The 16,769-nt window shown below is 40.9% G+C and overlaps 1 protein-coding gene across 1 annotated transcript; it reads left to right on the forward strand.

Moving 5' to 3' along the window:
• The first annotated feature begins 9,739 nt into the window (after positions 1–9,739).
• Positions 9,740–15,270, forward strand: si:ch1073-126c3.2 (uncharacterized protein LOC555816 homolog). Its single transcript, XM_034226207.1, has 6 exons — positions 9,740–9,864; positions 10,047–10,117; positions 11,236–11,350; positions 12,184–12,296; positions 12,369–12,483; positions 15,042–15,270. The coding sequence occupies exons 1-6, from the start codon at positions 9,822–9,824 to the stop codon at positions 15,245–15,247; spliced, it is 663 nt and encodes a 220-aa protein (XP_034082098.1). The 5' UTR covers positions 9,740–9,821; the 3' UTR covers positions 15,248–15,270.
• Positions 15,271–16,769: the final 1,499 nt, after the last annotated feature.

Raw genomic sequence — 16,769 nt, forward strand, 5'->3', positions numbered from 1 at the left:
GCTCATAACCCATCTCTTCAAAAGAGCCTTTGCCTAGACCTTTTTATCACCCTTTTAGTTATTTATGTATTGCTTTTTATTAATTCTACCGTGTTGTGTAATGTTTATTTATACTGTTCATGCTCACTACTTGTAGCACTTCGGGATTTGAAATCAAATATGAAGTGCTTTATAAATGGAACCCATTATTATTATTATTTTAAAGCTCAGGCTCTGAGCATCACACACAGTTTTAAAACCATTTTACAGAAAGGAAAAGGGGAGAGAGGCGTGAGGATGCAGTGAACGGGCTATTTTTGAATAATACAGAAATAAAATCTGCATGTCATCCAGATACAGAATCAGGAGATTTTGTATCTGGATATGTCAAAATAAAGCTTATCATTGTTGCCTCAATAAACAAACGTTAGTTCCCTTCCTGGTGTGACCTTGTCCGACTGATTGAAGTGCCAAATCCAATAAACCTGTGTTGTTTTGGAATAAATTGTCTGTATGTGTGAACATGCACATTTTGCTGCCTTAATGTAGCCCATGTGCTGCTGAGCTAATAATGGTGTGGCCTGCAGTGGTGGTGAGCATTAAGGTGCAGTTTGAAAGGCGAGAAAGGGCCAATGCAAACGCTACATTTGGTACTACATACATATAAATCAGGGTTCATACACTTTTCCATGACTTCTCCAGGACCTTTACCTTATTTTCCATGACCAAACAAATTACTCTTTCTCAGCGGTTCCACTGAAAATGGTTTATTTTAACGTTGAACAGGAAAATAAGGTCTGAAACATGTTGTGCCTCTAAAACAAATCAAATAGGCTTACTAGCTTCTACACGCTAAAGCAACTCACATCTCTCACCAGCAAAACACCTCGTCAGTTAAATGCCATTTTACGTTTCATTACTATACGATACAGTATCTATTATCATTATAGTATCACTATTTCGGCGATTAGATAAAATATTCATTATATTTGATGCAACTTTAGTTACATTTCCACGACTTTTCCAAAACTTTGGGAAAATTATTGTTTTCCGTAACTTTTCCAGGGCCTGGAATTAGCATTTTGAATTTCCATGACTTTTCCAGGTTTTCAATGACCGTAAGAACCCCGATAAATGCAACTTTATGAAAAACAAACCCATGATGAAATCAACAGGAGGAAAGCTAGTAACGTCAAGCCGATAACAGCTAAAGGCTGACGTTAATGAATTTACATTGAGTCACTTATAATAATAATATATAATATTTTTATAGCGCCTTTCAGGAAACCCAAGGTCGCTTTACAAGTCGGGTAGGGGGGGGGTAGTAGGGGAAAAAGGGCAGACAGGTTAAGGGGGGGGGGGGGGGGAAGTAGCGGAAAAATAAACCTATTAAACTAACTATGCAGTGGCGAAAGCCTTGGTAAAAAGGTGCGTTTTGAGGGCTTTTTTGAAAATGTCCAGGGTTGGGGCGCTGCGGATTTCGGGGGGGGAGAGAGTTCCAGAGGGTGGGGGATGCCACACTGAAGGCTCTGTCACCAAAAGTCCGCAACTTAAAGATGGGTTCAAGCTTTCTCTTGAACGTTATCACAGTGGCGAACCGTCAGGGCCTTCAAGGTATTCAGAGAATACCCTGGAACACTCAGATAAAACAAAAAACAAATCGATTTAATTATATAAATAAAATGTATATAAAATGAATAAATGAGAATCGTATCTCTGTTGAGGCGGGGGTGTGTGTGTCTACAGAAGGTCCAGTTGTGATAGACACGGTTCGCCACTGCGTTATCATCATGTCATTGTGTTAAACGTGGATTAAATAAGAACAGGAATATCAAGTTGATATAAGAGTGTTTAACTTTCCATCAAAAGCTCTTTTGAATAATGAGGTTGATTGCAAATAACCATAGATGACAATTACAAAGTAAAAGGAGAACATTTAGGCTTATTTACGGTTAACACTGATTTTGGGGAGGGTTGAAAAAAGGGTAGTAATTTTGGAAAATGTTGCTTTATGGAAACATGGCAGCACCAGGATATATTTAACAACTGGGTTTCCATCGATGGCTTCCAGACTGGTCGGCACATTGTCCAAGTTATTTTTTAAATGTATTTGAACCTTAGCAACGTTGAGACTATCTATTGGGATACATCAACATGCACGTTCAGCTGTACTGGCTACCATAACAAAGCACCAAAGAAAAGCACTTCACAATATCTTTACATAGAAGTGTTGCCTGCTTTATTAATGTTATATTAGTTTATTATATTTTGCTCTTATCTTGGATAACTTGACACTAAATCACACTTTACATGTATATCCAATCTAATATTTAATATTCCATCCCTCACATACTTATGTATATATAATATCCTGTTGTCACTGTACATTTGTAATTCAACATTACTTTTTTTAATGCTATTTTATTGCTATTGAGATTTTGGATTGTTTATTTCTTGTATTGTATTATGCCATGTCTTTTTATGCTGCTGCAACACAAACATGTCCCAACTTGGGATCAATAAAGTACTTCTTATCGTATCTTATGTCATCCTCAGAAGGGATCATTTGTTTGTATATCATTTAGAATCAGTAATATTTTTGTTTATCAATTTGACACTTGCTTAATTTTGTATTGTACAATAATTCTCATGTTAAATGTCATTAGAATTATTATGTGTTTGTATTATTGTTTAACACATTCAAAATAAATCAAATCAATTCAAAGAAATCCTCACAAGGACATGGGTCGGAGAAACTGTATCAAAATCATTTATTTTTACTTCTTAAATCCTGGATTACATCTCAAGTGACTTGGCGTTTATCAGACTTCGCACGAGTCCCTCTGGAGCCACACAAAGCTTTATCAGACTCTCACACACGCACTTGAACTCCTCGACGCACTTTGATGTGTAAAACCCGGAGAGCTCCCCTTTAGCCACGGCGGTGTAAGATCAGTAAAAACCCGCCTTCTTTTGAAGTGCTGGCAAAAATGTACAGTGAGAGATCACAGAGGGACGAAGTGAGGACGAGAACGTGCAGAGAGTCGTGTTCACGGTGAAGGTAAAACCACTGGAAACATTATCAAACACTCGCTGATACATCTGAGTACTCTGAAGTCAAAGGCTTTCTCATCATGACGAAGTGCATCAAAAGGATTTAAAGCAGTGGTTCTCAACTGGTGGGTCGCGACCCAAACGTGGGTCGCGGACCCGTTTCGAGTGGGTCGCGGATGTGTGAGTGAAGAAAACAAAAAATTTGGAATTTTTTTTGGGGGGAAAAGTCAAACTTTTATTTTGAAGGCCCGATTTTCTAACAATGGGGGCTATCTACCCTTACCCACAATTTAAAGTAAGTCACACACACTCTCTCCTCTTTGCTCTTCTCGCAGCAAGATGTCAGAACAAAGTGAAAAACAAACAATGGCATCACACATTATTAATATGTCGGGTAGTAATAGATTTATTTATTTTCTTCTCAGAGTACCAGAATGCATAGTTTATGTTATTTGTATTTCTATAAATCTCCTGGGGGAGAATCCCCCCAGACCCCCTGCTGGGGTTGGGTTTTCAGCATGCATGCCTTTTTATATAGTTCAGCTTTGATTCCATCATCTCATTAAACCTTTTTAAAAGCATACTTTAGTTCTGTGAAGAGATATAAGGGAGATATGCACTGTACTTCACTTTCATTAATATTGTATGCTGAAAAGCGTATATATATATATTACAGAATGTTTTTTTGTTGAATAGATTTGAGTCCTTCAAAATGTTGGGTCGCGATGTATTGACCAAGTAAAAAGTGGGTCCCGAGGCCTGACCAGTTGAGAACCCCTGCTTTAAAGAATAACCTGGTGGATTCACACTGCTTTCAAAAGGCGAAGGAAACAGCACGGATTCCACCAAATCGTTCGTAAAAATAGTTCTGTGTGGATCTGAGGATAAAAACATCATTTACACATTAAAGTCAACTTTCTATTATTTCTTTGATCACAAGAGAAATCCAGACAAAGGGAGTGAAGCATGTGAGAAGACATGCTGGCACGATAATGACGTCTTTCAAGGTCCATTTGGAGGGCTAATCTTTGTTCTTCAAATCAAATATAAAAGGCAATCCTCCCGTTAACGAGCTCAAACACTCCAAGTTTCAATCATTCATTTGCTGCCGATCGTCAGACATCCATAATGAATAACATCCACAGTGAATTATTTACACAGTCATCCTTCACGGCACAACTTACTAACTGACACTCAGCCAGGGTCTGTGTGTGTGTGTGTGTGTATCTGTGTGTGTGTGTGTATCTGTCTCTCTCTCTGTGTGTGTGTGGTGTGTGTGTGTGTGTGTGTGTGTGTGTGTGTGTGTGTGTGTGTGTGTGTGTGTGTGTCTCTGTGTGTGTCTCTGTGTGTGTGTCCTTCTTACTGGACAATGAACCAGTCTTAGAAAATATGAAGCAGACAAACTGTGTGTGTGTGTGTGTGTGTGTGTGTGTGTGTGTGTGTGTGTGTGTGTGTGTGTGTGTGTGTGTGTGTGTGTGTGTGTGTGTGTGTGTGTGTGGTGTGTGTGTGTGTGTGTGTCTCTGTGTGTGTGTCTCTCTGTGTGTGTGTGTGTGTGTGTGTGTGTGTGTGTGTGTGTGTGTGTGTGTGTCTCTCTGTGTGTGTGTGTGTGTGTGTGTGTGTTGTGTGTGTGTGTGTGTGTGTGTGTGTGTGTGTGTGTGTGTGTTGTGTGTGTGTGTGTGTGTGTGTGTGTCTCTGTGTGTGTCTCTCTGTGTGTGTCCTTCTTACTGGACAATGAACCAGTCTTAGAAAATATGAAGCAGACAAACTGTGTGTGTGTGTGCATGCGTGTGTGTGCGTGTGTGTACGTGTGTGTGGCTTTCATACTGACGTTTGGATCCACGATTGGTTTACAACTATGAATAAGTAGCACCCTATACCAGGGTTTCCGCTAGGATTTTTTCTCGCCGGTCAAATGTCCGGGCAGAATTTATTTTACCGGACAAATTTGAAACTGACCGGTCATATTTCAATAATAATAATAAGAGTTGTGTAGCAGAGTTTCCGTTAGCAGGTAATTACCGGACTATGAGCAGATATGCTTCAGTTTAAAACTCAGTTAATGGGCTCATTTTTATATTGCTTCAGTCTATAATCGTAACGGATCGAAAAATTCAGATCCATTTTTCAATAAATGATTCCACAAACAACAAACAACATAATTATTACATTCAAACAAACTACTTGTAGTAGATGAAGTACATTATTCAAAAGTTTACATTAACTTTGAATAATAACACGGGAGAAACGGATGCTCTCTTTTCCCCTCTCCCTCCCTCTCTCTCCTGACAGCCCGTCAGTTTCTCATGCAGCTCCTGCAGCTCGCTAAACAGAGGGCGGGGCTTCAGGTGATTATGCAGAGCTGCGTGTCTCGGTCAGACTCAGCAGCTGATCTGATCTCTCTCGCGTGTCCGGTTATACTTCACTCGCGTTTATGTCCATATCGATCAGATCCAGCTCTCCTGATCGTTCTTTATAGAGAGCACCGATCAAACTATTAAGAGTGAATATCGGCCGATAATGACCGGTGGCCGATCTATCGGAGCCTCCCTAATTATTACCAGACATTTTGACCGACAGGTTTTGAATTTACCGGTTTTTAATAAATTGTACCAGCTAAAAACCGGTAATTACCGGCTAACGGAAACCCTGCCCTATACAATGGATTACATCCTCAGGATGCAAGAAACAACGTAATCAGATTACTGATGGAGCTCTGATCTGATTTTAAATGCCTTTTTCTTAATGTCTTTCATTTTTTGTAAAGCACTTTGAATTGCCTTGTGTTGAAAAGTGCTTAAAAAAAAAAAGTGCATTTCTAAAACTGTTGGATTACAATCAGGATTACAGTGTTAGTAAAAAGTAAAAAGAGCAGATAGTGTTTGTTGTTAAAGGATCAGATGTTCTCTCTTCTCTGTCAGCTGTTCTGTTCTCTAATACTTTCAGTGTGGATCTTCTGCTTCATGGTTTCCACTTTCTTTGCTTCATTTGTTCTGTTTTTAATTCAGCAGGTGACCCTATGTCATCAGTGTGTGTGAGCTTCACTGTGTGTATGAAACTCAAACGAAGCATTTCCTGTACACTCAGATGTAATGTAATGTAGCCTGTGCTCGTGTGTTTCACTGTTGGTGTGTAGGCTGAATCTGCTTCATTAAAGGCAGGTTTCCAAATCAATAAAATCATTTCTGATCCTAAATATCTTTCTTTTCTAAGGTCACATTGTTCTGTCGTCTTCAGTAAAAACACATCTCACTGATATCCCTCTTCTCTAGCATTGCATTTGATATTGAGGTCTTCCAAATCCAGAATCAGGCTGTATTACTTGTTGGGACTCAGATAAGGTTACTGATTACCTATTGTTACAGGTAACTAGTAATTGTTACATTTGTATAGTAACCCTGCTAATCCTGTGTGAGGATGAATATAATAAAGCTTTATTACTACAGTGTACTAGCAGCTCCCCCCTCTGCACAAACAAGGGACATACCCAGTGGCGACTGGTCATTAGGGGCAGGTGGGGCACAGCCCCACCTAGTGTCAGCAGAAAGTATTAAAAATAATGATTACAAAAAAATGCAAAAAATAAATTAAAAAATATATTAAATATATTTTAAGATCATGGTTAATCATCTGATTCGTCTGTACATTGCTGTTTTAGTCTGTGTTCTTCTAATTAGTGTCTACAGTGTGTGCCTATTGAGCTGTTTAGAGCCATGTGGGACAAAACCCGATCCTGCCCCTCCCTCTCCCTGTTTAAGTCAATGGTGACTGTAAAAACTACACTGCGCATGCTCAGAGTATTGTCCTATTTAATGTGTGTGGCAAAAAAATAATGACCATAGGGGCATAGAGCTGCCATCCCCACCATACGTCATCTCACATAATTCAGAGCTGATTGGCTGTAAGTACGTGTGCCGCGAAAAGTGTGGTGTGTGAAGAGGAGGAGAGAGAGCTGCAGTGAGGCGTCCTACAACCCGGAAATAAACTGCGCATGGCTTCCCTCCACAAAAAAGCAATGATATTTCTCCATAGGATTTTAGAAAATAGCTCCAAATAAGATCTGTGGGAAACAAACCTGTTAGATAAATGCACGTTTTGTTCAGCCGGATAATATCCACATGTCTACCCTACTTTTATAATTTTCGAATCATAAATCTATTGATTAGATCAGATTTATGATAGACTTTTGAAACTACAAGAACATAAGGAGGACTTTTACAAAAAAGTAATAGAGATTTTTGTCCAGAAGGATAGGCAAATGGACTTCATCTTCATGTCAAGGTAAGACTGCAATTTTACCACCGCGATGAAAATGGGATCTTACTAAGAGAGAACAATTCAATATTTAAATGATACAATTACATTTTTTGGGTATCCTTTTGTTGAACTGTCTGTTTAAAATTAATTGAAGCATCAGACAAAAAAAGCTTTTGAAAATAATATTATATTTTGATTTAGGTCAAAATATAATATTTGTAAACCTGAAGAGTCAGAGCCTCACCAGCCATGAACCTCACTGCAGAAGCTTATATATAGACATCTAAGTTTTTTGTGCCCCACCACTTTTGTACATATAAAAACGCCACTGGACATACCACAAAGCAATGGAATAGAATCAACCCCTCTTTAATGGTCTCACATGCATCTAACCCATCCTAGTGCCAGGAGTCTAGTAGGAGCAGTGGGCAGCAGTGTTTCCGCCAGACCAGGGCTGAGAGGGCGTCCACCCCGAGAGCTGGGGGGGTGCTTGAATTTTGACTTGAGCCGTCCCTTAGATACCGTCTTTTTACGTTAGTGAGTTGATCATTTGGCTCGGCTCTCTTAAAGCGCCGTCTGTTTCGGCTCCCAAGCGGCTCTTCATGTTACCACAGTTTACCACGGAGCCTCAGTTTCGCCGCTGCGAGGCTCTGGTGCTCGCAGCTCACGCGCATGCTCCACTAAACCCCCCCCCCCCGCTCATCGCGTCCAAATCGTGCAGGTTCCGTGTTGTCCTGTCGCAGGCACCTTCGATGTCGGGGAAACGATCTTCAATACTCCGAAAAGAATCCCACCAGACTCCTTTGCTCCTCCAACAGAGGGATGTCCTTTTTCCTTTTCGTCATTTCAAGCGATAAAAACTCTCGATCTCTCGAATTATTAATATTTGTGGACGCCCTCGGCTCGGCGCGTCCCGAGCTGAATAAGGGTGTCAAATGACGGCAAGACGCCCCCCTGGCGGAAACGCTGGTGGGCAGCTAGTGTACAGCGCCCGGGGAGCAATGGGAGTGGGGGGGAAGGGGGATGTCCGATGCCTTGCTCAAGGGCACCATGGCAGGGCAGGAGGTGAACTGGGACCTCTCCAGGTAGCAGTCCACACTCCATATGTTAGGTCTGTTCGGGGACTTGAACCGGCGACCCTACGGCTCACAGTCCAAGCCCCTAGTGAGCAAATCCACATCAGAGCTCCCTGTAACGCCATGTTCGCTGAATTAGATTAGTTTTTTCTGACCCCGAAGTGAAGGCAGCGCGCTGACAGGTGGATTTATTGACTTTTATGGAGCAACGTTTACAGAATTGGTCAATAATGTGACGTTCAGCCAAGATCAAAGTCCCTGGATGTCCCACATTTCACTAACCTCAAGTAAACAAATGAAAACAAGGTGTTCTCGCTTGTATTAAGTCAAACTAATCTGCCAATAGAGCAAGTGAACATCTGCTTGGTAAGATTTCCTGAAATAGGATGGGATATTTATTTATACACTGCCGGACGAATGGTATTATTAAAATAAATCAGGGTATGTTTGTCTGCTCGTTGCTTAAAACATCCAGTATACATAACATGGAAAACTAAGGACACCCACCTCTGTATCTAAAGTCTGAGTTGCATCAGATCACGACAAAAACTTTGAATCTTGCCAAGTATAGTCGTCTCATTTCTAGTCAGAGTGTGTCTTTACACTTGATATAAGACCTGCTAACTTAAGAAGGAACGAGGCAGGGAGATATAGGGTCTTGTTTTTAAGACACCTTACTTCTCAGATGAAGCGTTTTATTTTAAATTGTTATCACAAATCACAAAGCAGAACACTTTTGAGCATTTGTGGCTAACTTTCTAACACAACATTTCCTGATTCTGGTCAAAGCCCCAACTGACTGGAATACTTGACCTGCTGCCATTAGATCTCTGTCATCATTGGGTTTATTTCAACATGCATTACCATCTCACTTTCAACCGGTCTGCACTTGTTATTAACTGATATTGATGAAACTGATATTGATGAAACTGATTTGCTCGACTGTCTCAAATTGTAATGATTGTATGCATTGCTTGAATTTTACTTCACAGACTGTATGTGGTTTGTCTTGTGTGTCATGTTTTGCATTTTGTCTTTTTGTTTATGTATAGTTGTTGCTATTGTCGGGACCCCCTTGAAAACGAGATGGTGCATCTCAAGGGGTTTATCCCAATCAATAAAAATGTCTATATATATAGTTCAAAAGTAGTTTTCCCAGCTAATTACAAGATCTGATTAAAATAAATATCCCATCCTATTTCAGGAAATCTTACCAAGCAGATGTTCACTTGCTCTATTGGCAGATTAGTTTGACTTAATACAAGCGAGAACACCTTGTTTTCATTATGTGTTTACTTGAGGTTAGTGAAATGTGGGACATCCAGGGACTTTGATCTTGGCTGAACGTCACATTATTGACCAATTCTGTAAACTTCGCCCAATAAAAGTCAATAAATCCACCTGTCAGCGCGCTGCCTTCACTCCGGGGTCAGAAAAAACTAATCTAATTCAGCGAACATGGCGTTACAGGGAGCTCTGATGTGGATTTGCTCACTAGCAGGTAATCTCACGGGTGTAGATCATAAAGGAGAACATGTATACTGAAGAACAAGACATGTAAATGTGTGTGTGTGTGTGTGTGTGTGTGTGTGTGTGTGTGTGTGTGTGTGTGTGTGTGTGTGTGTGTGTGTGTGTGTGTGTGTGTGTGTGTGTGTGTGTGTGTGTGTGTGTGTGTGTGTGTAGTCTTGTCCTCCTGTGCAGCTCAAGATGAGACTTTACAGTGCGGATACAATAGGCTGACGTCTAATCTCAAGGTAAACTGTGGATGTTTTTACCGTCAGAAAAGCGTTAAAGTGCACAAATCATTATTAGTTTTCCATTTCGTACCGTACACTGTCTGTGGTGCCGTCTCTCTTTTGTTTTGTCACTTTTTAACCCGTTACTGTTGCTGTGCTTCATCTGTCACTTATATTGTCACAATTTTACTTTCTTTTATTGCAGAATTCCTTTATTTGTGAGATATTTAAAAATATTCTTACATTATTATTTTCCTTAGAAAACAAGTATCCTGTCCCGGTATTATCTCAGTCTGTAGGGGGAACTGCATGGTCACTGGTTTAAGTCCACGTATGCACCAAGAAATACAATGAAAAGTGGACTGATAGCTGCAGATGTGATCCAGGAAGTGGAAAAATGCTCCTTTGCTAAGCCACCTTTCTGTTATTGCATTCTTGTGTGTATAAGTCTTGTGCATGTGTGAATGTCCACTATAACTGTATAATAACAACAGAGTAACGGCCCGTCCACACAGCGGCGTGCGTTGACGCTTGGAGCTGGGCGTGTCTGAAGCTTGGGGATTTTTTGCGAGCAACGCGACCAACAACCAATCACATGAATCTCCCGCCCCCGACATACAAAGCAATAGCAATGTTAAAACGAAGTAAACTGGATATAAAATCCCCAAACAGGCGAAAACCTACCAGATTCACCCACTGTCTCTGCCACCTCTCCCTCCATGCCCTCGCTCCTTCCGGTTTGTTATCCCTGTAGATGAACAGAGACTGATCGTACAGCACCGGGTGATTCACTTCCGCTATAATGAATTTTCCTCCCTTTTTTTGGAATATGAGGGAAATGACCTGCGTAGTCTCTCCCAGCATACACAACGGTTTGATTGGCTAGCGCTTGTACTGGCAGATTTGCAATAAACGGGATTTCATTGGCTGACGCCCTCCGTCGAGGCCGTCAAAAGTTGAACATTGCTCAACTTTTGAAGCGAGCAACGCTCCACGTCGCTTCCCAAAATGCAGTTCGGCTAAAAGTGACGTCACCCCATTCAAAGTGAATGGGCAGAAGCGTTGGAAGCGTCAACGCACGCCGCTGTGTGGACGGGCCGTAATAAAGCATGTGTTGTTCTTCTACTCACCACCAGGAGGCGGTAGAGTGTGACGACAGCCTGCTGCTTTCCTGGAGATCAGAGGAGAGAGCTGGCCTGCTGCTGAACCTGAGGAACCTGACAGACAAACTGTACAAATTCCAGCTGAGAGGTAGCAACATATTTAGGATCAGAAATGATTGTAGTGATAGGAAAACCTTTCATTCAGCTTTCAAGTCTTTCAAGTCTACATTTGGAAAATAAGTCAGATGCTATACTATATCTGATAGGGCTGCTCGATTATGGCAAAAATCATAATCTCGATTATTTGGGTCAATAATTGATATCACGATTATTAAATTCCATTTACTTTGAAAACATCAATTTATTGGAGAAACACAGTATGTTTTTAACAGTTGATACCCTGACATTTAAGTATAATTCAACTGAAAAACTAAAACAAAAAATTAATAATAATAATTTAAAAAATCGTTTTAATTCGATTACGTTGTTTTCGTAATCGTTGCAAGCCATAATCGTAATTGCGATTAAAATACGATTAATTGAGCAGCCCTAACATCTGACTTATATAACGGAACAGAACAGCTTCGAGACAGACAAGCTGATCCAAGTCTGAGTTTTACATTTTTGGGATACAGATTTTTTTCTCAAAAGTGAGATTTGTGTTAGAAAAACGTGAGATTTAGAAAAAAAAGGTGAGAAAATAAATTTCTGTTTTAAAAAAATTGAGAATTTGAACAACATTTACATTTTTTATTTTGTTCTCGCATTTTGCAAAAAAAGTCAGAATTGTAGGAATGAACTCTTTAATCACATTCATCTCTGTGGCTTCTCTTGTAAGTCTGAAATTGGCTGAATAAAAACATGCTCCTTGGGCACGCTAAAGGCCTAAGGGATAATTAAATGGCTGATATGAAAATAAAAACTAAATCTAACCGGTTCAATGTTCAATTTCATATTCATTAAATAATCATTGATTTACAGAATGCCAGGGTGCAGAGCCAACGAACTGTACTCAAGCTGAAGTGCCAGAAGATGGAGGGTTGCTGTGCGTCACAGTGAGCGACAAGCGCTACTGCAAGCCTATGTGCAACCATGTAAGTGGAATACAACAATACATGTCTGTTGTAAGTAGAAATGTGTATTGTAATGTCATTTTTCTTTCACAGGGTTACGATTTTAGTTTCCTCAGGAGGAGTCGGGTGTATGAAGAGTGCAGTGAGCAGACTGGGTTTAAATGGCAGAGTCAGTTCATTGGAGGAAACAAACTGGCCGTGTGCCACAGTAAGAAAGTGTTTTATCAACTACTTGTTATAACTTTTTGTTTAAGTTCAAAGCAGGAACACATAATGCTTTTTGTGGTTATCCCCTTTCCTGTAGTGTGTCATATCGGTTTGTGTGCATGTACATGGTCTGCAAAGGCTAAAGTCCCTGTGTTCCCTCCAGAGGGACTTCAGCAGGAGAGGACTCTTTAAAGTAGAGACACTACATACTGATATACACCTGAACATCAGCAGGAGAGGACTCTTTAAAGTAGAGACACTACATACTGATATACACCTGAACATCAGCAGGAGAGGACTCTTTAAAGTAGAGACACTACATACTGATATACACCTGAACATCAGCAGGAGAGGACTCTTTAAAGTAGAGACAACTACATACTGATATACACCTGAACATCAGCAGGAGAGGACTCTTTAAAGTAGAGACACTACATACTGATATACACCTGAACATCAGCAGGAGAGGACTCTTTAAAGTAGAGACACGACATACTGATATACACCTGAACATCAGCAGGAGAGGACTCTTTAAAGTAGATACACTACATACTGATATACACCTGAACATCAGCAGGAGAGGACTCTTTAAGTAGAGACACTACATACTGATATACACCTGAACAGTCAGCAGGGAGAGGGACTCTTTGAAGTAGAGAGACACTACATACTGATATACACCTGAACATCAGCAGGAGAGGACTCTTTAAAGTAGAGACACTACATACTGAATATACACCTGAACATCAGCAGGAGAGGACTCTTTAAAGTAGAGACCTACATACTGATATACACCTGAACAATCAGCAGGAGAGGACTCTTTAAAGTAGAGACACTACATACTGATATACAACCTGAACATCAGCAGGAGAGGACTCTTTAAAGTAGAGACACTACATACTGATATACACCTGAACATCAGCAGGAGAGGACTCTTTAAAGTAGAGACACTACATACTGATAGACAACCTGAACATCAGCAGGAGAGGATCTTTAAAGTAGAGACACTACATACTGATATAACACCTGAACATCAGCAGGAGAGGATCTCTTTTAAAGTAGCAGAGAGCTACATACATACTGATATACCCTGAACATCAGCAGGAGAGGAACTCTTTAAAGTAGAAGACACTACATACTGATATACACCTGAACATCAGCAGGAGAGGACTCTTTAAAGTAGAGACACTACATACTGATTACACCTGAACATCAGCAGGAGAGGACTCTTTAAAGTAGAGACACTACATACTGATATACACCTGAACATCAGCAGGAGAGGACTCCTTTAAAGTAGAGACACTACATACTGATATACACCTGAACATTCAGCAGGAGAGGACTCTTTAAAGTAGAGACACTACATACTGATATACAACCTGAACATCAGCAGGAGAGGACTCTTTAAAGTAGAGACCTACATACTGATATACACCTGAACATCAGCAGGAGAGGAACTCTTTAAAGTAGAGACACTACATACTGATATACAGCCTGAACATCAGCAGGAGAGGACTCTTTAAAGTAGAGACACTACATACTGATATACACCTGAACATCAGCAGGAGAGGACTCTTTAAAGTAGAGAAACTACATACTGATATACACCTGAACATCAGCAGGAGAGGACTCTTTAAAGTAGAGACACTACATACTGATATACACTGAACATCAGCAGGAGAGGACTCTTTAAAGTAGAGACACTACATACTGATATACACCTGAACATCAGCAGGAGAGGACTCTTTAAAGTATAGACACTACATACTGATATACACCTGAACATCAGCAGGAGAGGACTCTTTAAAGTAGAGACACTACATACTGATATACACCTGAACATCAGCAGGAGAGGACTCTTTAAAGTAGAGACACTACATACTGATTATACACATGAACATCAGCAGGAGAGGACTCTTTAAAGTAGAGACACTACACACTGATATACACCTGAACATCAGCAGGAGAGGACTCTTTAAAGTAGAGACACTACATACTGATATACACCTGAACATCAGCAGGAGAGGACTCTTTAAAGTAGAGACACTACATACTGATATACACCTGAACATCAGCAGGAGAGGACTATTTAAAGTAGAGACACTACATACTGATATACACCTAAACATCAGCAGGAGAGGACTCTTTAAAGTAGAGACACTACACACTGATATACACCTGAACATCAGCAGGAGAGGACTCTTTAAAGTAGAGACACTACATACTGATATACACCTAAACATCAGCAGGAGAGGACTCTTTAAAGTAGAGACACTACATACTGATATACACCTGAACATCAGCAGGAGAGGACTCTTTAAAGTAGAGACACTACACACTGATATACACCTGAACATCAGCAGGAGAGGACTCTTTAAAGTAGAGACACTACATACTGATATACACCTGAAAAGGAACATACTACTGTATGGCCTCTTCAAATATTTTGATTCCTTCACTATGTTTTATAACTTTCGTATGTCTTAAAAAAATGAAAGACACATATATTTACACAGTGCCACTAAAGTAGACCCTCATTTTATTCTTCTGTATTTCTAGAAGCACACATCCAGGTGTCAGGAGCAGCATCAGCATATTTCTCTGAAGCTCAGGACTGCCTGACAACCAGGAGCAACAGCAGCCTCAAAGAGAGCGCCATCATGAGGGGTTTTATGTCTGAGCTGAAGAGCGCTGGTGTTCAGGGAGAGGCTGAGAACAGCTGTCTTCTATGTGGACAAACAAGAGTCAGTGATTTATTAACTTAAATAAACATGTTCCAGAACCAGAATCCTTTGCATTTTTGAGTTTCAGTATATTGTTGATCAGTGGCAAACAAAAGTGTATTATACTTTTCATTTTAGGTAGGTTTAATCTCCACATTATGATTTCTGAATTAAAAAGCTAATGTTGGGCTATAAAAGAACTACAGCCCGATCACATGACTTCACGTCACCACCGCTAAACTAAAGGCGGCTAATGTTGGGCTATAAAGGAACTACAGCACGGTCACATGACTTCACGTCACCACCGCTAAGCTAAAGGAGGCTAATGTTAGGCTATAAAGGAACTACAGCACGGTCACATGACTTCACGTCACCACCGCTAAGCTAAAGGTGGCTAATGTTGGGCTATAAAGGAACTACAGCACGGTCACATGACTTCACGTCACCACCGCTAAGCTAAAGGAGGCTAATGTTAGGCTATAAAGGAACTACAGCACGGTCACATGACTTCACGTCACCACCGCTAAGCTAAAGGTGGCTAATGTTGGGCTATAAAGGAACTACAGCACGGTCACATGACTTCACGTCACCACCGCTAAGCTAAAGGCGGCTAATGTTGGGCTATAAAGGAACTACAGCACGGTCACATGACTTTACGTCACCACCGCTAAGCTAAAGGCGGCTAATGTTGGGCTATAAAGGAACTATAGCACGGTCACATGACTTCACGTCACCACCGCTAAGCTAAAGGTGGCTAATGTTGGGCTATAAAGGAACTACAGCACGGTCACATGACTTCACGTCACCACCGCTAAGCTAAAGGTGGCTAATGTTGGGCTATAAAGGAACTACAGCACGGTCACATGACTTCACGTCACCACCGCTAAGCTAAAGGAGGCTAATGTTGGGCTATAAAGGAACTACAGCACGGTCACATGACTTCACGTCACCACCGCTAAGCTAAAGGTGGCTAATGTTGGGCTATAAAGGAACTACAGCACGGTCACATGACTTCACGTCACCACCGCTAAGCTAAAGGTGGCTAATGTTGGGCAATAAAGGAACTACAGCACGGTCACATGACTTCACGTCACCACCGCTAAGCTAAAGGTGGCTAATGTTGGGTCATAAAGGAACTACAGCACGGTCACATGACTTCACGTCACCACCGCTAAGCTAAAGGAGGCTAATGTTGGGCAATAAAGGAACTACAGCACGGTCACATGACTTCACGTCACCACCGCTAAGCTAAAGGTGGCTAATGTTGGGCTATAAAGGAACTACAGCACGGTCACATGACTTCACGTCACCACCGCTAAGCTAAAGGAGGCTAATGTTGGGTTATAAAGGAACTACAGCACGGTCACATGACTTCACGTCACCACCGCTAAGCTAAAGGTGGCTAATGTTGGGCAATAAAGGAACTACAGCCCGATCACATGACTTCACGTCACCACCGCTAAGCTAAAGGTGGCTAATGTTGGGTCATAAAGGAACTACAGCACGGTCACATGACTTCACGTCACCACCGCTAAGCTAAAGGAGGCTAATGTTGGGCAATAAA

Source organism: Gymnodraco acuticeps, unplaced genomic scaffold (genome assembly GCF_902827175.1).
Source record: "Gymnodraco acuticeps unplaced genomic scaffold, fGymAcu1.1, whole genome shotgun sequence".
NCBI classification, from domain to species: Eukaryota; Metazoa; Chordata; class Actinopteri; order Perciformes; family Bathydraconidae; genus Gymnodraco; species Gymnodraco acuticeps.

Bases quoted from the DNA above. Each gene is read 5' to 3' on its own strand.
- si:ch1073-126c3.2 (XM_034226207.1), top strand. From the start codon at position 9,822: ATGGCGTTACAGGGAGCTCTGATGTGGATTTGCTCACTAGCAG. The intron at 10,118-11,235 runs GTAAACTGTGGA...ACTCACCACCAG, and splicing joins GGCTGACGTCTAATCTCAAG to GAGGCGGTAGAGTGTGACGA. The intron at 12,297-12,368 runs GTAAGTGGAATA...TTTCTTTCACAG, and splicing joins GCAAGCCTATGTGCAACCAT to GGTTACGATTTTAGTTTCCT.